Source organism: Cygnus olor, chromosome 5 (genome assembly GCF_009769625.2).
Source record: "Cygnus olor isolate bCygOlo1 chromosome 5, bCygOlo1.pri.v2, whole genome shotgun sequence".
In the NCBI taxonomy this organism is placed as follows: Eukaryota; Metazoa; Chordata; class Aves; order Anseriformes; family Anatidae; genus Cygnus; species Cygnus olor.
In genome coordinates this window covers 46,228,333-46,250,374 of record NC_049173.1, presented here as the reverse complement: position 1 = coordinate 46,250,374, position 22,042 = coordinate 46,228,333, and the positions used below count along the sequence as shown (strand labels likewise).

Sequence of the window (22,042 nt, the reverse complement as noted above, 5' to 3'; positions counted from 1 at the left end):
TACCCATCCCCTCTTCTCAGAAACGCCAACAGCACACAGCAAAACTCTGCTGGGCTTCAGGCTGCAAATGTCAGCACCAGGAGACATCATTACTTCTCTCCAGCCCTTTGAGCTTTGCCTGTAGGTAGCACATATAGCAGCAGTATACATTTCCTTGCCTAAGGTAAACATACATGTGCTGATACTGACTGCCCCCTGGGTCGCTCAGGCCATGGCTACCGACTGCTAGTTCTGAAGGGAGCCTTGAAAAAAATAAAGTGTAATTTAAACGGATCTGTGTATGCTTTAAGTGAGGAATGAAATCCAGAGTTTGAAGACGAAACACTTCAGAAGTGTTTATTCTTCATTTTCTGAATCTATTCCTTTTACAGAAATATTAACGATTAACTTTGAACTATGAGACTAAGCATATGTATACCAGTTCGAGTCAAAAAGCAGTCAGCTGTACCCAAACGGTACAAGCATTGCTATGATTTATACAGCTATTTACTACTACTTGGCAGCAAGGAAGCATCACAGCTGGAAACACTGCCGTATCAACAACAGGCTAGACTACAAAAAGCCTCCTCACTCAGCTAAGAGACACCTGCAGTTTCCCCACCCCTGTTCTCCACTGTGAGGCAATACCAATTCTTAGTGCTGGAAAAGTAATTAAATAATCAAGCTAATTATAACTGGCTGATGAGGTTTCACTGGTGGCTGAGAGCTGAGAATTACCACCTTCTTTACTCAGAGGGTGGTGAGGCACTGGCACAGGTTGCCTAGAGAAGCTGTGGATGCCCCATCCGTGGAAGCATTCAAGGCCAGGCTGGATGGGGTTCTGGGCAACTTGGGCTGGTGGGGGTTGGAATTAGATGGTCTTCAAGGTCCCTTCCAACCCAAACCGTCCGGTGATTCTCTGATGACTTTTCTCACTACTCACGTCCAGTCAAAAGCCTTCATCTCCACCCAGGCAAGAGAAATACAAAAGACTCAGTACAGTCAGAAAAAAGCAGCAGCCCTTATCTAAAGATGAAGAAGAACAGATAATCCCCCAAGCCTCTCCCTGCAGTATCTCCTAGCATTAGGAGGAGAGGAACCAAAATATTCTTCCTCAGGGGTCACTGCATGTACTTGATAAGCATTCCCAGAGATGAAACTGGCCTCTTAAATGTGCTACTTCTGAGCCACCACAAAGTTCATTTCTTGAAGAAGATATAAAAGGACACATTCTTCAGAGAGACAGAACTTTTTTCAATCTTCCTAATGGCTTATAAAATAAATACCACAAAACGAGCTGAGCAGTGATGCATGCAGCTTCTAAAACCTCAGCGTGCCCATAGTAGTACAACTATCACACTTCTTTCCATTAAGGGGAAAAAGTGATCTCACGATACTGTGTTTCTTACTTTCTGGGGAAAAAAATGAACCTATCAATTTCTAACATGCTTCTTTCTCCAAAGAATTCCATAATTTCTGGGTTTCTTTCTTCTCCATTCTTCAGAGCACATCGTTATGGTTTAGTCACTACACTGAGTTGTAACAGTCATCAGTTGTCCAAGGAGATTCAAAAAAACTTATGTGATACGAAGGTCTTCTGGTGTTGTCTTTATTTTCCTGAGAAAGATTAATTTTGCTCAATAACTGGCTTGGATTAGAATATCTGCCACACAAACGCTGCAATACTTTGACAATTATAAGAGACTTATGTTGGATCATGTGTAATGCTGTCGGTTCCTCCTAATTCAAGCAGATGTCATTATTATCCAGATAATCCTGTACGTCACTGGAGCCAAATGGATCAATAGTCAGAAATTACCGATGTAACATGAGTGCAAAACATAGATGAGAACAGCAAGATTGTGTAAGTTAGGGCTGTAAAGAGTTAATACACTTGCATAAAACAAATTATTTTTCTCCTTCCTTCAGCCCATCGCTATTACACTTCAGCATGCCCTCCAATCTTTGAAATATGTGTTGATACAGCACTTACTTATGCCTTGACAAGCAGATCAATTTGTGGCCTAAGACCTGAAGTAACACTTCCAATTCTATACTTCCTGCTATCGATCTGCTGCTTGTAATTATTGTAGCAATGGATTAGAAAGGAGAAAAGTATTTTCATCACAGATTGTCTGGGATGAAATTGAGGTACTGTCAGCAAACAAAGCTAATCTTTTGAACGTGCTTCCATCACTTCAAAACATCCTCAAAACGAGGGATAGAGAAAAGTTAAGATTGGTACCTCACCGTTAGCCTCAGGGAGACAGCTCACAAGGGCCTGTGTTGTTGTTAAAGAGGTCTGAGAAGTCATGAACCTTAAGATGTACTCCCCGGAGAAGATGGCTGCGTTGGATATACTTTGACTATATCTGAATAGTAACGCAGAACATTCCTGCAAGAGTCTGGGAAACCAAAAAGGATGAAAGCTAACAGAACCTAACACAAACCTTCAAAGAAATAAACGGGAAAGCAAAGCAATGCCAATGAGTAGATGGGAGACTTGGGTAAAAGCGGAAATTTGTTGGGAAAAGAAAAGGGGGGGGGGGGGGGTTGCCCTGCATGTGATTATTGAGAATAAAACAATGAAAGAAATCAGTGAATTAGTGTTTGCGAGATTTGCATCAGGGGTCTCGATTTAGCAGGCTCTTATGCATAGATAACTAGGAGCAGACAATCAATAAGTGCAGGAGAAATGAATGACCAGCGAGCTGGAAGACCCCGAATCCAACAAGCAGCTTATCTGCTAGCTCCCTCCACTGCTGTTGCTCTCCCTCCCGCGGTGAGCACGCTAATGCTAAACTATTCAATTTATGGGTGCATTGTGAAGCTCCACTAAAAACCGTATGACACTTTCAACATACATATGTTAGCCCAGCTAAAAGAAATTATTATTAAAATTAAATGAGCCTTGGAACAACATGTTATTAGAAATCCCTGCAGAATACTGTAACTTGCTAGAAAAATTTGGCAGAGAAGAGTTATTTGATGTTCTTAGGATCCAACAAACTGGTAAAACTCCAAGACTTAATTGTCTTCCTACAACATTTATCTAAGAGTCAATGATAGAATTGTGAATTCTTCATTAAATGTGTATTAACACGTGTTTCAAATACAGCAATTGCCAGAAATGTCCGACTCCATATTAATGAAGTCTTCCTTAAAGTCTGGGAAATACCCCGTGAATGATGTGACTAGGCATTATAATTTCTAATGCAGCCTTCAAGATATTACCTAAAGAGCTTGTCTAAACAATTAGGCTACTGCCATTTAAAAACAACAGTAATCAAACAAGATTTACCCTAGGAAAGATGTATAAATTTGTGCATTAAAGGCGTTCTGGGAAATAAAATAAAACGCAAAGTCTCCAAGGTTGAGGGAATATTCAGCATACTCAGTTTACCATTTGAAAGCCCCCAACATCAGTGTTGCACGTTTCTGCTGCCTCTAGCAGCTCTGCAGGCATTGCATTGATACCATCACGCGAGCCACCCAGCCTTTTTGGAATACTGAGTCATCTGGAAACGGAAAACACATCAGTCTTCGGCTAGCCTTCAGAGACACCAAGATTATCTCATAGTCCATGTGACTTTAGGCTGGAGAACAGAAGCCCAGGAGAGTGGGTTTCTACCTCTCTTTTTTCTGCTGTGGTGGAGATGAAACACTTTCCTGGGCTTTCATAGATCCTTTCCCAGCTCCTAGCAAACTCCTTCTATCGATTTCATTTCTTCTTGCCTAACCCCAAACAAAGGAGGATAACATCCCACACAAAAATGTACCTCTGCTCCCTTAAGCCAGTTTCTAAGCCACCATCCTCTTCTGCTCTTTGGCTACCCATGGCTTCCTAAAGCTCCTCTCTACAGGGAGGAGCGTGTCATTTCAGGTAGGGTACCACAAGCTGTATGCCCTTATCTTTATGTCACCAGCTGAAAAATTCTCCAGAAGGAAAAACATTTCAGCGCCATTTTACCACCCCTTCACGACAGGAAACTCGCACTGCAGGCTTTGATTTCTGCTGCCCTGCGTTGTGCCATTTTTGTTTAATCCAGAACCACAAGTTACAGCAGGGGCCACACTTACCACAAAGGATTTGGTGTTCACTAAGGATTTGACAAAGGTCTGGCTTATAGGTCCTAAGGGAACTGTGAGTGTCCTTTTAAGTGTAATTTTGTGCAAGTGCACTACAGATAACCTCTTCTGGAAAATAACTGTTTGGGCAGCTGGAATTTGCTATGATGTCATCAGGAAACTACTGTTACAATAATCCACCCCTAATGGCAAAAACAGTTCCTGCTCCGTTTATGCAATATAAAGCATCCTGCAACACAGCACTCTGCTTTAGCAGGTGCAACTTTAAAAAGCTGAAAAATAAAACATCTGACTTGGTATTAATGGGAATCTTTTTTTTTTTTCCCCATATATGAGTAGATGATATTGTTTTAATCATCTGACTTTGTTAAACAGAAGGAGGTAATGCCTACTTCAGCAATGCTGCTGTAATGTCAAGTGGTCACATGAACACTATAGTGTTCATAAACATTCCACTTATATAGCCCTTTTAAGAAATGTTTTTATGAGAATGCTGAATTATCAAGTACAATTCTCTTCCCATTTAACACCTTTCAAAATTCACCGACTTCGACGACACTGAATGACTCAAACGCTTGAAATGGTGGCTTTGTTTAACCTTTCAGCCAGTTTGAGGCCTTGGTTCAAGCAACCAAACTTGCACATGAAGCAAACGTATTGATCTTCCTTATTTATGGTGTTACAAGCTGTACGAGCACCCAGTGGTCCCTTGGTATTACACATAAATCCTGCTCCAGAGTTGCCATGACCATGGTGGGTAAGCCTCAGGATCCGTGTACCACTCAGTCCTCAGGGAAAGGTCTTGGGAGCTTCCTGGTCTTTGCATTCTTCCATGCACAAAGCTGAGCTCAAACTGTGCTGTCTTCCAAAGAAGCGGCGGCCCTAGAGAGGAAAGCCCACACTACAAACCCAGATTGGGTTTGAGACGACACTCTTGAGGTAAAAGGTGTTTCATATTCTTCCAAAACATAGCAGTAATAAATAAAAAGGCAATGCATTTAAATGCCACCAATTTTTCCTTTATATATCTACAGATTGCATGTATTAAAAAAGCTAGGTAGGTAATACTTCCCCACATCCTGCCAAGGAGGTTGTAAGGTGATGAGAAATTTTTATCACATGTGCTGGAAACGCCTCTAAATTAAATCACTCTGGAACCAGCTTGTCAAATGTTGTGATAGCAGGATAAAAAGCACATTGCTCTTTATTATATGTGCTGTTATGTGTCAGAGACACTACCAAAGTCCATTCAATTGTTTTTATTTTTAGAGCATTGTGGTAGGAAGGGATCGGTGGCAACACCTAACTGGCTACAAACATTCACTGATACCTGCTGTGGTACAAGTGGTTATGCACTTTGAATGAGCATGGCTATGAACTCTGAATGAGCATGGATTACATAAATGCTTGGCTGAAATTGCAAGACGCCCTAGGTACATTTTTTTTTACATTTTCTTTTGCAAGAAAACAGCTCAAGAGGCTCTTCTGCTTTCTGTCCTCACTCCTCTCCACAATCAGCATAAGAGGAGAAAAGCAAGGGGTAGGATGTGGCAGTAGTAGGTTAAAAACGGAGGTTGTGGAAAAACAGCACACTCAAGGACCTGCCAGGAGGTCTCCTATGATTGTTTTCAGCAGTGGAGGAGATATAAGAGGAACCCATCACCATCTTACCTTTCATCAACACCTTAAATGTAACAGATATCACTGGAGACAAAAATTTGGCAAAATAATTATTTTTAAGTAATTCTTAACATTACAGTTTGAGCTTTGTTAAAATAAATTATTCTTTTCAATTATTCCCCCAAGGTACAGATATTAATTTGAACCATAGTACCAGCCTAAATGAAGGCTTTCGTAAGAAAATGCTTAATATTCTTCTCTTTGGACCCTACTTCCAATATCCTATTCTTATTTCAGAAGACAGAATGCACAGATACGTGCATCCTCTCAGAATGAATTAAGGTTTGATCTCAGGTTTAACACTCCACTGGTTATCCTAATATCTATCAGATATTCTGTAACCTTCAAAGGACAATAACCCAAGCAATTATTTTCTCTAAAATGTCAGCCATGTCGTTTACCTTCCTAGCATTCAAAAGGACCAGTATTCTCATGTTACAAGCAAATATTCAACAATTACTTAGGTTGCAGATACTAGGTATGTTACTGTAGCTGTGATGCTCTGAGGAGATAAAGCAAGGTTTTGTAGAGAGAGTATCTTTATTAAGAGCAATACAGTTAAAGAAATCATGACCAGTTTGGGGGCACACAGGGCCATCTTGACGTGTCTGGCAATTATCCATGCGCTACACGCTCTCCAAGCTCCAAAAGGAAAAGCTAACTCGGCACCATTGTTTTAAGGCCCTAATCCTGAAGATTTACATGAATAACTGTACTGTAGTGAAAAGGGGGTACCCAAGTAAAAAAGTTCATCACCTGCCTCACCCAAGATAAAAGCATTTGCTGGTATCATTTCAGGTATTAACAAAGGCTTTCCCACAAGGCCCCCAAAATAGGTATTCCTTCTTTACAACACCTCTATGAGATGTGATCTACAAGCAGGATGAAGGTCCCTGTTCTAATTAATCAGCCATGGTATGCTGAGGCAGTTTGGTTAACAAAAAGTCCCACAGGTAAAGGCAAAAATTGCCCAAGCTGTTTCTTGTTTAGGTTCTGATTTGACTGAGAAGACTTAAAAATATGAATCCCAGCATACTGCATCTGAGCTGGGCTGGAAAAAGGCAGCCAGACAGCCCTCAGTGCCCAAGATCAGCACTGCACATCCTTCAAACAGCCTGTATTCCAGTCTGAGTACATTAAAAGAAAAATTACCTTCAGGGAGCTCTCCACTTAAGATGTTTAACATCTGGAAAAATAAACAATACCATCTAAGCACATAGGCTGCAATTAATTTTTTGGTGTTTAAAAATAAGAAGCAGTGTGACGAAAACATATTTTAAGGGGGAATAAAAAATAATCAAGATCTAAATGTGTGGCTTACAGCAAATTCTCAAGCAACCATCTCATTGAATTAGTGCCAGCGGGTGAGGTCTTCGGACATCTTCTATTAGCACAGAGTTAGCTATTTAATAAATAAAGCTTTTGTCAGTGATTAAACACATTTGCCAACTGATTTGTCTTGATCCTACCATATTCTGCTGGTAGCCATGCTGTGCAAGTAGTTTGAAATTGACTCTCATCAGTTGCAGAGGATTAAAGCGCAAGTTTATGTCCCACAGAGAATTAAAATTTCACTGAAAAATATTATATACAAGGCAATGTCAGTGTTGCAAAGACAAGGGACAATATCAAGTGTTCGCTCGCATTGCAAACTTACTTTTTGGTTTAGTGTTGCCCTAATTATCTTATCCTGTTACACAAGAAAACTCACACTGCATAAATGTTGCTTTTAATCTAGTCCTGCTGTCTTTGTCTGGGGCTTAAGGCAAGAGACTTTAACATCAGTTGACCCTCTCCCACCTGAGGAAGCTAAGTGACCTGTACACTGGTGTCTCTCCAATGCATTCCCCATTTTCCCCTTTATGTCCAAAGCTCTCGTAGGCTCTCTCCATTCATTAGAGTAAAACTGTCACAGTGCTGCTCTGTTTTCTGAGATACAAAGTAAAGAGATGCATCCACTACTGTCTCTCTGCAGGGGTGAACGAAGTACCAGGGACGCGAAAAATACCAGATCAAGCTTACAACATCGCTGCTTGTTCTCAGGCTAGTCTGACCCCTGGACCCAGGACTAAGGTGGCAGTCTAAAGGTGCCAAGAAGAAAAACTGTTCCTGGTCTTCAAAGCATTTTTATTATCCACCATTTAGAAGCGTTCCTGGATTCCATCTCAGGAATGGACAGTAAAAACAGCCTTTTTTTTCCAGCTACTGTTGCACTGCCTTTATGAGCCCTTTGAAATCCAAACTTCTATGCAGGATGAAAATGCCTCACATATAGCATTTCTGAGTTTTACAGTGCTCTGCTGCCCCTCAACAATTTTCAGCCCGTTTTATTAGGTAATTAAGCTGATTGAAGCAAGAGATTCCCCGGCATGTGAAGCCATTTGAAGAGTCGTTTTCAATGCTGGGATGTTTCCGATTTCCATGTGTTGCTCACATGGGATATATTGAATAAAAGGAAACCAATTCTAATTTAATTCATAGGAAAACACTGAGCAGTGCAAGACGGTGCAGGAGCTTATTTAGTAACACCGAGCCTCAACATTTTAGCAAGGGCAGACAACTTACAGTGCAAAGGACTTTATAAAATCAATTTAGGCTACTAATTAGGTTGTGTTATAACTGTCATGCTGGGTCGAGGCAGAGGGCCAGCTAGCTACTGCAGACAGAAACAGATGCTTAAAAAAATACTATCAGAAACAGAAGTAGTCCCAAGCAATCCTTCCTCTGACATATTGTCTTCATTTCTGGCAATCAGCTAGTTAGTAACATCCTGAGCCAAAAGGTGTATTGTGTTTGACAGCCAGGGAAAATAATTAGGGAAGCAGTTATTTGTCACGTCTTACGACAAGTAGTCATCCAACGACTAGGGATTAACAAAAAGCAGTTTTTAAAAAGGAAAAAGGGTATTTTTGCACCGTATTTGTTTAGATTGTAGAAGTTACTGTCATAGGTTGTTGTGAAGACTAAATTATAAATGAAGTCACAAACGGTTAGACACTATTATGGACAATCTATCCATCTATCCACACCATTCCTTAGTTTATACCTTTCTTTTGCATCATTTCTTTTCATCTTTTTCTAGCTGAAAAGTCTTATTTTGTCTCTTTTCCATTTCTCATCTTTGTTCTATTTCACGGAAACAATTTCAGTTCTGCCATTTACTTTCCAAGGTCAGAACTGCACATAAGATTCAAGATACAGGCACAGAGACAGAACATGAATTTATACTCTTTTCAATTCCTTTTCTTAGAAGTTTTAACACTGTTTCTTTTTGACCAGCTGCAAGATGATATTTTCAGAGAACTACCACAGTAGCTGAATGCTCTTTCCCAAGAAGCAGTAATTTATTTCAAGCCCTTCATTCTATATACCTTTCCTCCCCATGTTCATTGCTTTGAACCTGAATGGATTCTCTATTAAAATGAAACAAAAAGATACCCAAACATTACTTATACCAGTAACGTTAAAAAATAGAAACCAAAGTAGTGTTAGAACTCAATGCTGAAAAATGAAAACTCAAGGTGCAAAAACTGCAGGATAAACAATCAGAGTTCTGTTATACTTCAAATCCTTCACGATGTGAGATACAATAAAAGAAAGAAGTGCTTTCTGAATTTCTTCTCTCTTTTTTCTTAAAAACAAACAAACAAACAAAAAAAAAACCAATCAGATAATGCTTCTTTGAACTGGCCAGAGTCTACAATCTTTTCCTTTTAATACAGATAAATTAGCTTTTATTACATGTCACAGCAAATCTGGACTTATGATTTATATTATAGCAAGGACTTGCAGTCCTACTGATATAAAATAGGTTTCCCTCCCAAGTATTTTTTAAGCCAACTTAAGAATCTACTGAAAGTATAAAGACACTAAGCATTTTACTAGCAAATTAAATTTACGCATTCATTTCTCTGAGAAGCTCATGATTTTTTTTACTTAAAAATAACCTACTTATAATTACTCCTGAATAAATATTAAACCATTCAAATTAGTGACAAATCTGGCAATCCCAAATTTATGGTCTATCACATAATGATACTATTTTGCAGAATTAAATTTTATACTACTTTAAACTTGGAAATTAAGTGTGTTTCTTTAACCATGCCCTTAAGAAGCTTCAGTTAAATAAGCGCACACACACTAATAGTAATAATAATAACAATTAATCACCCTACTCTCATGCTAAACTCACAGTTAGTTTTGTATTGAATCTGAATCCTGCTTTCATATGGAATCAGGTCCCTAGAGTTCAGGAAAAACAGGCTGATGATTTCAAAGGCCGAGGATGGAGTCTCATGTTCTCTCTTCCACTGACAGCAGCATATGACTGAATTAACAAACTGCCATAGGTGCATGTATCCACTTATCAATCTCCTGAGGTAAGACCTACAGGGATGTGCAGGCATGCAGTCCCCACTTTTCACTGCACAGCCAGCAGAGGAGCACAGGGCACTGACCGTTCTTACGCTGCTTCTCACTAAAAGCAGTGCACGCTGTCTGAAGCTTCATCTCCCTACCCATGTTCTCAGTATTAAAGCCAAGAGAGAACACACAGACCAGAAAAACATAATAAATCTGTTAGTGACAGTAACCCTGAGCTCTGACATATCTGAACATTTCATTTTTAATGCAAGTTCTCTTGTGCAAATTATTCAAGTCAGACAAAACACATAAAATGGAGAAATAAAATAAATGGGAGCCAATTTTTATAAGTACTGAAGCATTTTCAGTCTTTTGTACATTTTCAATTATTTTACCTTTTCCTTCAATGGCACTGCTGTTCTTTCTCTTTTGCTTTCCATCCCACTGCTACAGAGGCTTTCATTGAGTAGTCAGTCATTCATCTCCATTTATCTTCAATGACGCATTTGCTTATAGTGCAATTTCTTGTTTCATTGCTCCATATCCTGCTTAAACAACAGTAAGAACATGATCTTAAAAAAAACATGCCACAGACTGAGCATTCTACAGTTAATAATACAAAGTACCTCTTCATCAGCTAAAACAGAAGATCGTGCTCAATAGGTCTTAAAAGTGTAATAGGACATTAAGCTGTACAGCCTAGAAGAGCTTAATGAAAGTGTAACTGAAAAGTTTCCCAAGGAGAACACGAAGGATTTAGTACAGAAAAATCTACACATGTATAAAAAGAACTTATTTGCTGAACAATTATTTACTCAAAAAACAGTCATTTCCTAGGCTGTAAGAATAAGCAGAATCTGTTACAGAAAGCCTTGGCATCAGGCTGTAGCAGGTAAAAGGTTAAAGGCAACACTGAATATATTTTCACTGTATCACACACCTGAAAGTTTTGCCTTGCAAAAGCAGTTGGAATGCAAACGATCAGGTGAAGAGAAACATACATAACACGAAACGATGATTTTTCCAAGCAAATGCTACAGGTTACGTGCAGAGCTTTACAGCACAGGCTTTAAAGCACAGGCTTTACAGACAGGCTGACGGGAGAGCTTAAGATATTCAATTCAGCATAGTTACTGTCTATTAAAAACTACGGGCATCACCCGCATCATGTGCCTCTTCCTTTTAGTGGGTTCCCCCCTAAACCACTCTCTGTATCACATATGGATTCCAAGGTAGGGAACACACCTGTGATACGATGAGCCCTTTCTTCAAGAAACTGAACTAAGCTTAAAACCCATAAGAAGATGCTGCATTTTTATAAATGATGCCTACTCAGCCATCATTTGCAAGTTGTTTCTTTCAGAAGGAGCTGAAAATTATGGAAGAGCTCAACATAATAAAAAACTCAGGGATGCTTCCAGAATTTGGAAGTGACCTGGGCTGTTTATTCACCAAAATCTTTTTTTACCAGAGCATAAAGCACAAAGGCACGGTTAGACACACCCGGCTCGATACCAGCCCCAAACAAACCTCATCCTCCACCTCTGCACGCGTTTCGCTACAGCAACGCAAGCCTCGGAGGGTGCCAGATGCAGACCAGACGAACAAATTAATCGCTACAAAAGCCATTTTGAAGCCCTGTAACAGCAAGCAGGCATTTAGCAGGTTAAGCCCTACCCCTCACCGCCTTCTGTCGCTAGTTACTACAAAGTGTTTAATAACAAAGCACAAACCCCGCCCTGCCCCGCTGCCTGGCTGCTCCGAGCTGCCACCCCCGCGACCGACCGAAGCACAAGGAGCCGGGGTTGCCTCGCCCGGGGCCAGGAGCTGCCGAAACCGGGGTGAGCCGTGAAGCGAAGGGCCCCGGAGCCTTCCCTGGGAGCCGCCTCACCCGGCCCCGCGGCGGGGCCGGCCTCTACCTGCGGCCCGGGGCCGTCCGTCACCCGGCAACCGCCCGCCGCCAGGCCCCGGCCTCCGCCGCTGGGTAGGCCCCGGGCACGGCTGGCAGGGGGGCCCGTTGCAGGCATTAAGGAAAAATTAGGTGTTTGTTGAGGCATGGCTGTCCCCTTTGGGATCTGAAAGCGGTTTTGCAGACTGGCACATAACTGGGAATTCTGTAGAAAGGGGTTCTGACACCCCGCTGGCTACCCTATGCGCCGCTAACAGCTCTCCTAGGGCTGGTTACTCCTCCAGCTCTCAGTGCTAAAACATGAAAAAAAAACCACCACCAACAAAAAAAAATTAATAAATAAACCCAAGCAACAAACAGATGAAACAAAGCTTAAGTTTCCGCAGCAGAGTAGTCAAAAAATCTAGGCATTTGGTTTGTCATAATCTGGGTCCAGCAGATGTGTTACAACTTTCATTGCTCTGTTGGTGCAACGCTCAGTGAGTGAGCAACAATTCACAATTCTTACCCCATTCACCATCTCCTGGTTGGAGAGTGCTAGCACATCATCCCATTGCTTTTTCACTATTCAGCCCCTGGTATAAATAAAGAATACTTACTAATTCTGGGGGGAGCTGGGGGGGATTTTCTGGGACATTCCTAAGTATACCATCTGAATGTTTCACAGACTTTCCAAAGCAAATCTTTGTACCACATATGTTAGGCATGATGGCATGTTTCTGCTGAACTAAGAGCTTGGGAATGAAGACACAGAGCCATTAGTGTTAAGTACACACCCAGGGCACAGACTGGCTAGTGTATGGGATTAACTTCCTGTGATTCAACAATTTACCAGGCATCGGCAGAGCCATCTTAACTGACCATACTAATAGCCCTTCCACTCTCTGAACCAAACTTGTTTACTTTGCCTTAATATGATTTATTTGAAAAAGCGAGGGGCTGAAGTACAATACAGACAGTTTTCACAGCTCCACTGAGAAGGAGTAATTCATTAAACCGGGTTAATTCAATCATCCAGACTCATCGGTCCATAAATTAAATTTGCCTGTTCAAAGACACACATTACCTGATCTTTCCGACTCATCACAATATATTTATTCAGAACATTGCCCTTATCATTTTCACTTGCAGTTAGGAAGAATCAACATTTCCACACTTTGCTCATAGCATTCATAAATCAGGCATCTAGAAAAAGGAGATCATGCCCTCAGCAGTCCCACGTGAAAAGCGTGAATTTTCAGGGTTTACATCCCTGATTTTCCTTGTTTTCCTGGGAACAACCCTTAGCACTATTCCTCTTGAGGGCAGGAAGATAGGTTTGGGCAGGAGACACAGTGGCCTGCCTGCCATTAACAAGAGACTGGGATTTTGAACATGCTGCTTACACACACACATCAATACCCACGCTGTCAATATATACCATACCTTTGCAAGGATATTGGAGCGCAGCAGCTGCTGGACGATTGCATCATCATTTCCTCTGCAACAACATGAAATTCACTCTAGGCTTTGGAAAACACTATCTTAGACCACAGATCAGGAAATGTGTTGCCTCCCCTCTTGCAGGGCCTGACGGTTGATTAACGTCAGAGAAGATCACCAGGGGCCTGTTTTTCCGAGGTGATGAGCACACTCGGCTCCACCTGCTGTCGTTGCAGTCCAGCTGCCCACCTTCACAGGAAGGAAGGCAATGGGCCTTGACGTGCTCCAGGAAGGTAGTGTGATTCAGTGAAAACAACACCAAATGAAGCATCTGCCCCTTCAATTTTATTTCCAGTTCTTTCACTTATCTTCTGGCTAACAAGCATAAGTCACCTTGACTTAGTTTCCCCCCACATCTATTCTTGGTTTACATTTCCTAAAGGTTATCTACGGAGTAAGTATATAGTGTATGCACACGTCTGCATAGTAGTTTATTCTTCTGCTTCTTTACTGAAATAATCTTGTTATAGCCAACACAGCCTGAACTATTTGAAACCAATCAAAGGAGAAATGCATCTTTCCATCGCTGAGCAAGAGAAAATCTGGCACAATTTCAGAGTAAATACAGGAGCTTTATGCCTGCACTGTTCAGAGTTACTGTAATTGTTCTGGCACCATTCCCAGAGCTGAGCTAAGGTCAGTGAGAAACCTGTAAATTAATAACTGTGGAACTGATGTGATCTCTATCCAGGAATCATGTTGTACATACATGAAGCTTTATAGGAGTTATACTTCAGTTGTGCCATGAAATGTGGAAAATGTTAAATTTTAGTATTAACAATTAGCATACCCTGGACCCATTCAGAGACCTTGGACCTGATTTTGATCTCACCATTACAGGTGAGAATCCACAAGCTAAAACAGGTTAGACTGGATTAATTATATTGGTGCTACCCAAATGAATGGAATCAGGTGAAACTTTCTCTGAAAACCAAGCCTAGACAGACGTGCTTTTCTTCTGGGGTCTTTTGAAAAGGAGATACAACTGTCCTTGTGGTTTTATCCAGTGTATCCAAACAACAGCCAGCCACAGAATCACAGAATGTTAGTGATTGGAAGGGACCTTCATCCCACTCACTCACAAATATTACTGATTAATCGCTAATTGCAGTTGATAGTTTTATTATTAACATTTAGGAATTCCATTGCACTATATTTAGAAACACAGAACCATGAAGGGGTTTTCTGGTTAGGGGAACCAGTTTCCTGCTATTACAAGTAACTGCATGAGAGTCATTTAGATACCTATCAGTATCTTATACCTGTCAGACTGTTCTTTTGAAAGATGGGTCCAGAGTGTCTCTCTGAGGATTGCAGACCTCCTAATTTATAGGCTAAAATTATTTATTGCCAGTTTATACCTATTTGTTCTTTTGCCAAAATATTTTTCAGCTAAAAATAGCTCCTCCTCTCTGATGTTTGCTTTTCTGATATATTTATAGGGCCCACTCTCATCTCATCTTGACATTTATTTTGCTAAGTCATACAAGCCAAGCTCAAAATCTCCCATCATAAAAGGCAAGCTCACGATTCTTATCATCTGTGTTTTTCTTTTCTAGCTTTTCTTTCTTCAAGATGGGTGACCAGAACTGTGTAATTTACTCCAGGTCTTATGCAGTGGAATAAATAGTCACATTTCTGTACTGGAAATACCATGTCTGGTATCCTGCGAACAGGTTATTGAGGTCACATCGAATTGGTTGCTCATAATCATTGACTACTAAGATGAGGTTCCTCTCTGTCTTTGTCTTCTCTATCTGCAAAGACAAGGGGAGCGGAAATCCCCACTACAACAAAAGGTTTTCTAAGTACCTGACTCTGCACTTTGTATCACTACATTTTTTTCTATTCTTATTACCCCATCCCCTTTTCCAGTCTTCCTCTGATCATGCTGTTTAATCATTATCAAATGTCATTAGCATGCTTCTATATTTTTTTTTCAAAAGGGCCATAACAGAAATTAAGATGAGTATTGTCCATAAGAACCTCCACTACAAACTTTCTGCCTGATACTCCCCATTTCAGCACAATCTTTTCTCCCTATTAGCCAGCTCTGTAAACACCTTTTTGTCTTGTGAGAATACATTCTTCTCTAGCAAACAACCCATTTCCTTTGGGGCACAGTACTGAAGGCTATTCTGAAGTCCCAAACTACCTAGATCTGTAATAGTCTCTTCATTTAGAAGATTAGTCCTCTTACAAAGGGTAGCTGTAATCTTCCTTTAGTAATTATGCTTTCAATTAAGATTTGTTTTAAAATTTTATGTACTGTTAGGGTTCAGACTGATGGGTATGTGTTAGCCTAGACCACTTCTCCTTTACCTCTCAGCATCTTCAGCACTGCATTTGCAGTCCTCAGTCTCTGTAGTATCATACCCTTTTTGTTTAAGATGCTCTTTCAGTACAGCAAGGCAGAAATTACTCATTTGCCAGGTAAAGTGTATTAAACTCCTGAAATTTTGCGTTCTCCCTGGATAACTTCCATTTCTGTGTATTCAGTTTTCATTAGCCATCCTACCCCTGCCACAGTGCTACACTGTATTGAAAGCAGAGGAACAGAAATTTAGTTATTAGTCCGCACTTATCTTCAGGCTTTCTCCATTCTGATTTGATTTCCAACTTTTCTTACTTTACACAAAATAAAGTGTCAATACAGCAAACACTACCAGGTAAAATACAGCATGTATGGTAAAAGATGTTCCTCCAAAAGCTTATTATTCCAAGTAGATAATGCAGAACAGAAACATTCACCACCATTTTACACAAGGCAAAAATCAGAACTGATCTGAGAGGAATTTAAACTGTGGTTGTGACTCCCTCATCCAGACTGGATGACCATTCTGCTGGACCTTTCCCCCATGTTGCTGTATGGCAGAACGCTTACTACCTTTGGTAATTCCTGTATTGATTAAGAACTTGCCATTGCCATGGCCTTTTGAAAAACCTCAGCTCAGATCCCCAGAAAGAGCTTTGTTTGAAACCTCAACTATGGTATTAACCTCATGATTTCATGTGCTTGAAGTCACTGTGTTCAGAAGATGATGTAAGAACAGTTTTGATCCCAGCAGGTGTTCAGGACGTCATCGTCAGAAGCAATGAATGAGCCTTGGTGGGACTAAGAACTGATCCAAAGATCCAGAGGAAGACAGAAGCCTGTGAATTGAATTTATTTAGCTGTAACTACATCTGGCATGAAAAGAAAGGGCAATGAGAAGATCCAGTTAAAAAACGTTTTCCCTGACTCACTGAATGCAGGCATTTGTTTTTGCTCCTTTTCACAGGCTTATGTGAATTCATAAAGTGCAATCTGAAAGGAAAGCTTCGTCAGGCAACATATGGCATTTTGTACAAAGCTGTATCTTTTCAAGCTGAACTAGACCTAAACAAATTGTAACTAATTTTTTTTTTTTTGAGTATTTATCTCACAGTGAAACACTGGCAATCATAATTTCTTTGTCTCTGCTACTGTAAAGAAGTAAACCAACTGACTTTATGGAGGTAACCCAGAAGCAGCATGAGGACTCTGAAGCTGACCAAGCACTCCAGAGCCTTAGCAAGGTCTTGAGTGACAGAGCCCATCTCCTCCCACTGCTGCATGCCCCCTAAAGAAAATAAACCCCCTCCTTGGCTTGGTAGAGCTTCTGGATGTGTCTTCTGGGTACTAGAAGGCAATAAAGATAGCAAGTAGGACCTTTGTATGGAGAAGAGTTTCTTAAAGGAAAGGTAAGCTTATGACAGGCTTCAAATGTGGTGCCACCAGCTTATTTTGTAGAGATATTCCACTATCTTAAGCCCTAGGCAGATTCAGTTATGCTGGGAGGGAAAAAATCCAGTGGAATTCCACTTACTTTCAAGCAATATCCAGTGCAAATGCCGTACGAGAGGGTTCTTTCCTTCCTTTGCATTATTGTTTTAGAAAGAGATTTTGGCTCACAACAAAGTGACTCTGCCCAGAAGTGGCAGCATTAATGTGTGGTTGAGGTGACTGATTGGGATGAGAGACATGAGGTAGCAAAGGTGAGATAGGATACTGTATTAACACTTGAACCGCCAAGTCAGAATTTCCTAATTCCAGAGGTGTTTATCTGCTAATTCTGCCTAATTTAAATAAATAAATAAATAGATAAATAAATAGAGGTAAGACTTCTCTCCCTTCACACTTTCACAGGAAAAAAGAAACAAAAAATTTCTTAATCTGAAAAAATACCGAGAGCCAGAAAAGCATGCTTGCACTCCCATGTTATTTATCATTCTTGACTCAAGATGAATCAATGATAATTTGAAATGTTTGCGTATAAAATAAAGATTATTGTTTTGTGTCTCTCTTCAAGGCCATCTACCTTTCTCAGTTTCTTTTGTGTCAAACTACTTCCTGTGTTTGGGAAGCCCAAGGATGCTGATTGCACACATCTTCCAGGCTATGTGGCATCCTGTTCCACTGCACAGGACAAGTCTAAAGCTGCCCTGCAGCTGTCAAACAATAATTTTTACTAAAGAATCGGTAGTTACAAAACCCAATATTGTTACAACTATAGTACTACCATAGGGGTTTCATTTAGTTTAGGGTTTTCACCATGTTTGGTGCTGAACAAATCTTGAGCAAGAGATGGTCTTGCTGAGAGGGCTTTAAAAATGGCAGGCTTAAAAGAACAATATAAAAGGAATAGCGCTGGCTGTGGGATTAATGCCCCTGGACACAGAAGGCCTCTTGCTGATGCTATTTATAATTCACACCTGGTCCACATTGTTGGTGGTCCTTGCATTTCTTCTGGGATGAATTCCACGGCCAATGATTGAGTTACAACTTAGTTTTCAACATTAAACTAGGAGAAAAATGAATTGATGTTGGAAAGGAGTTAAGGTCAAAGACTGTTTTGCCATAGTTTTTCAGGAGCATCACTTGTTCTCTGCAGTGCAAAGAAAACTTGTGACCTCACTGCATTTACAGTTCTGTTTTTCCAGGCAGGCGTTAGCTGTGTAATTCATCTAGCTGTCTTCAGGCAGGGGAACCAGCAGCTTTGCAGCACGTACTTGCTTTTGTGCCAATGCAAAGCCACCACAAAATGCTACCAAATCAGAAAGGTGTCAATTTATATTCACTTCCCATCAGTGTAAGTGACAACATATGGTGTGAAGCAGTGGAGAAATTGGGCCTTTCAAAAAAATTAATCAGTGCAAAGCACCAGTTTGCATGCAATTACACCACCAGTTTGCATGCAGTTTGTACAGTTCAAAGCTTACTCTGCATGCAACGCATGTACACCAAGGCTTTCAGCCATCACTCCAAAAGCACCGCAGCAAGCCACACTAAGACAAGAGCTCTGACAAAAGTCCTTCACAAATCCCTGTCCTACAGGGAAGGAAGTCAGCTGTCAGGGACACAGTCTGCAGTGATGTAGGGAGGAAGTCAGCAGGTAGATGAGGGGTCAGACGTTCCCGCTGTTTGGGCTGGAACAACCCCCTGTATCTACCTATGTAATCCTCGGCCCAGCACCAATATCTGAGAGGACACGGCTCCCTGTCCTAACAAAGAGCTAAAGTGCTTCTTTTGTCTTAAGTGCCTTGCCTGTTCCCAGTGCTCCCTGGGGTATTTCAGCTCCATGGTCTACTAGATGATTCGTACTTGCTTCTGGCTCAGCATCAGTGAATGAGTTGAACAAAGCCAAAAATGGCTGGGCTTCTTATCTGCTATGTCAAAGGAACCCTTGACCCTACATAACTGCTTCTGCTTTTTATTCTGTAGCATACAGCCTGGATGTGAGTCCAGCAAAAGTTTCACAGGAATGAAGTGATGCAACCCATCGCCATCTCATGCTGGGATTTTTCCCTAAAATTTAAGAGACTGAGGTTCCCTCTCTCATGGAAAGTCTTTTCGGAAAGCCTTGGGATTCACCTGTATTTGGGTCACTGCCTTGTGTAACTTCCTTGTCAATGCGAGCTACTAGAAAGAATCCTATCCTCATAAATAGGGAAGGATGTTTCCTCGATGTAAAAATTACAGGAGAAGCCTGAATTCCAAATATCCTCCTTATAGCCCTCGCTCTGATTTTGCATAATGCATGCTTAGTAAAAGGACTCTGTATGTTGTTATTCCAGCAGCCAGTGATGAGAGAAGATGGACTATTGATATGCTCCTGTACTTTTGATGTGCTGTCAGTAAAATGTATTTCTGTTAAGTAACTCAGCACGCTGGGTGAGACCAGGACAATTGCTCGGGTGGTATTTCAGAGGATTGAAAACCCTAAAACACGGCTCAGTCCATGCAAATCTCACATCTACCTCAAACTCTTCACCTGACAGTTTGTTTTCAGGGCTGGATCTGTCAGCAGCCCCACTGGCCCCACTGGACATAGCATGTTGCTTGCTATGGGGGCCTCCAGCCATACTTACAGGGCAGCTCTCTACCTGTGAACCCTGCAATTTATCACTATGTGATTACTCTTCTGGCTAAACACTCCATCCCAGCATCTTCTCTTCTTGAAACACCGAAGAAGAGACCCTCAGGTAAACCCTTGCAGTGTGGTTTAGTGCCTGGGCTGAGTGCTGTGTATTTGGCTGCTCAAATCCCTTCAGCAGAAGACAGAAATACAGAATGGGAAGCAGCTCATGACTGCAAACTACTGTTAACTGTAGGGGTCATGACCCTCCTGCAATATCGTGTCTCATCTCTACTCACTTCCTGCGGTCCAAGCAAAGAACTTGCATTTCCAGACTTGCTCAACACTGTTAGCAGTGGAGATGGACCTTTGACAACCTCCGTTCTGATTTGGATCTGAACTTTTGGAAAGCTTAAAGGGGGCAAAACACTGCTGTTGACCCCTTCTAATATGCTGAGACTTGACTCATTTCAACTTTCTGCCGTATTCTGAGATGAGCTGAAGTTCATGCCTTTCAGTAGCATTATACCAAAACAAGAGTTTACCATGTAAGTGGAATTCAGTTCCTCTCTGGCAGCAACTAATCTGCATACAGTGTTTGGCTCTTGCAATTTTGTAGTGCAGGCTACTGTAGACAGACACATCTAAAATACTACCGAGCAGGGTGCTGAAATGTGTTCACCCCCTAACAACTCTTAACATGTCACCACTGCCCAAACCTGTCCTCTGAGCACACACAAACCTATACAGTCACTCCCTTTGCCATGCGGTGGATGAGATATCACTGGGACATTCATTAACAGACCATTCACAGTAATGTTGTGCTAATTTCGAAGTTATCAGTTTATTACTCCCCCCAGTAGCAGGTCAGGGTACCGGTTAAACTGGTGTTAAGAATACCTGTGTTAAGAATACCTTAACACACTGGTGTGCAGCAGTCAGCTGTGCTCAGTGCTTACCAGCCAGCTCCTGGTTTGTGGAAGGCAGATTCTGAAGGTGCAGTTCACAAGTTTCTTTTCCAGAGAATTGAGCAGCTGGAATTACACTGTTTGGCATGTGACATCTTTTTCTCCTTTGAGATACCTGCCTCACAACGTGTCCAGCCCTCGGTAACCTAGAGACTGAAATATAAAGATGGGGGAAATAAATAAATAAATAGGTAAACAAACAAACAAATAATCAAAGAATGGGTGTGGTTCAAAACGTATAGAAATCAATGGAAGTTTCAGATCACACCCACCGCCTAGCCTAAAAAGAGGTGCCAAACTAACTTGAAGCTATTGGGCTTTCCAAAACTCCCACCTCCACAAAGAACATATTTCTAGAGTGTTGTGTTTCCAGACAACTATTGGGTCTTGTTACAGCAGCATGCTTGGCTGTATCAAGAGTTCAGTGAAATTGATTGTCGACTGTGCGCAATGAAAAAAGGATCATAAAGCGTACAGTGAAAAATCCTGTTTGTCGCAGAGTCAACTTCCCAGCAAGGGCAGGAATCTTGTATCACACAACACACCTTCTTGTTTGTGATCGTACGCTTGAATCACTTCCTCATCATTTATACAGCAGCTATCTAGGAAATACGTTCAGGGAGTATCCTAGTACGTGCAAGCATGACTTTCTGATACGCCGTTTTTTTGTTAGGCAAACATCTTTGCTGCTTAGAAACAGAGGTCCCTGTGACCACCCTGCCCTGCTGATAAGTCTGGAAGCCTTCCTGCTGCGTGGCGTGGGGCATGGCCAGGTCCTGGCCAGGAGAGGACCAGCGCTGCTTATTCCACAACACTCCCCATGGGTGAAATGGCCCCTCCCTAGAGCCGGAGAAGGGAGCCGAAGGGATTTGGTGCCTGGGGGCTCAGATTACTGAGTAAGATAGACAGGAACTAGGGCTAATGAAAAAGCTCTGTCTGAGAGATAAAGAAGAGAGAATAAGTAAAAAGCAGGAATTAATCTGAAGAATATTTCAACCATGGCCATTGAAATGCCACAGATAAGGAAAGATCTTGGAGTAGGAAAAGTCTCCAGCTTGGCATAGCAATAGCTGAGTACCTTTCAACCAGGAAACTCTTAACATTTTTTATGCAGGAGCTTTATATCATCTTCCCTGCTGGAACACAGTATCTGCTTAAGCCTGACATTTTGAAATACTTCTGCCACATGGACACAG

General features: G+C 41.3%; 1 protein-coding gene across 4 annotated transcripts in view; it reads right to left on the bottom strand.

Moving 5' to 3' along the window:
- LRRC56 (leucine rich repeat containing 56) overlaps positions 1–13,736 on the bottom strand; it is a 70,577-nt gene extending 56,841 nt beyond the window's left edge. For 2 of the 4 annotated variants that reach the window (XM_040559217.1, XM_040559220.1), the window contains exons 1-2: positions 11,844–12,033; positions 10,506–10,655 (exon numbers count right to left, since the gene is read on the bottom strand). In XM_040559217.1, coding sequence (XP_040415151.1) covers positions 10,506–10,550 — 45 coding nt within the window. In that variant the 5' untranslated portion in view covers positions 10,551–10,655; positions 11,844–12,033. Of the gene's footprint in view, positions 1–10,505; positions 10,656–11,640; positions 11,820–11,843; positions 12,034–13,444 lie in introns of those variants that run through there. The other 2 variants (XM_040559219.1, XM_040559218.1) reach the window with 2 other exon arrangements.
- Between the last annotated feature and the right edge of the window lie 8,306 nt (positions 13,737–22,042).